This window comes from Eimeria mitis, genomic scaffold, assembly GCF_000499745.2.
Source record: "Eimeria mitis Houghton genomic scaffold, Emh_scaff1325, whole genome shotgun sequence".
Classification (NCBI taxonomy): Eukaryota; Apicomplexa; class Conoidasida; order Eucoccidiorida; family Eimeriidae; genus Eimeria; species Eimeria mitis.
The window spans coordinates 11,099-11,306 of record NW_013568771.1 but is presented as its reverse complement, the minus strand read 5'-3'; the positions used below and the strand labels follow the sequence as shown (position 1 = coordinate 11,306).

At 54.8% G+C, this 208-nt stretch overlaps 1 protein-coding gene across 1 annotated transcript in view; it reads left to right on the top strand.

The window, feature by feature from the left end:
• EMH_0034680 (uncharacterized protein) overlaps nt 1-139 on the top strand; it is a gene marked incomplete at both ends in the record, with an annotated part of 2,598 nt that extends 2,459 nt beyond the window's left edge. The window contains one exon of the mRNA XM_013494897.1: nt 3-139. Within this exon, the coding sequence (XP_013350351.1) occupies nt 3-139 (137 nt within the window). The remainder of the gene's footprint in view (nt 1-2) is intronic.
• Nucleotides 140-208: the final 69 nt, after the last annotated feature.

The window sequence follows — 208 nt, the reverse complement described above, 5'->3', positions numbered from 1 at the left end:
TGCTGCTGCAGCAACAACTCGAATTAACTGCAGCAGCAACAGCAGCAGCAGCAGCAGCAGCAGCAGCAGCGCTGTGCTGCTGCTTTTAGTGTTGTTGCGGTGTACGTACACCCCAACTTTTGTTGCTGCGAATCCATAAGCAGCTCAGCTGTCTCTTCTACACTGCAGCAGCAGCTGCAGCAGCAGCAGCAGCAGCAGCAACAGTAGC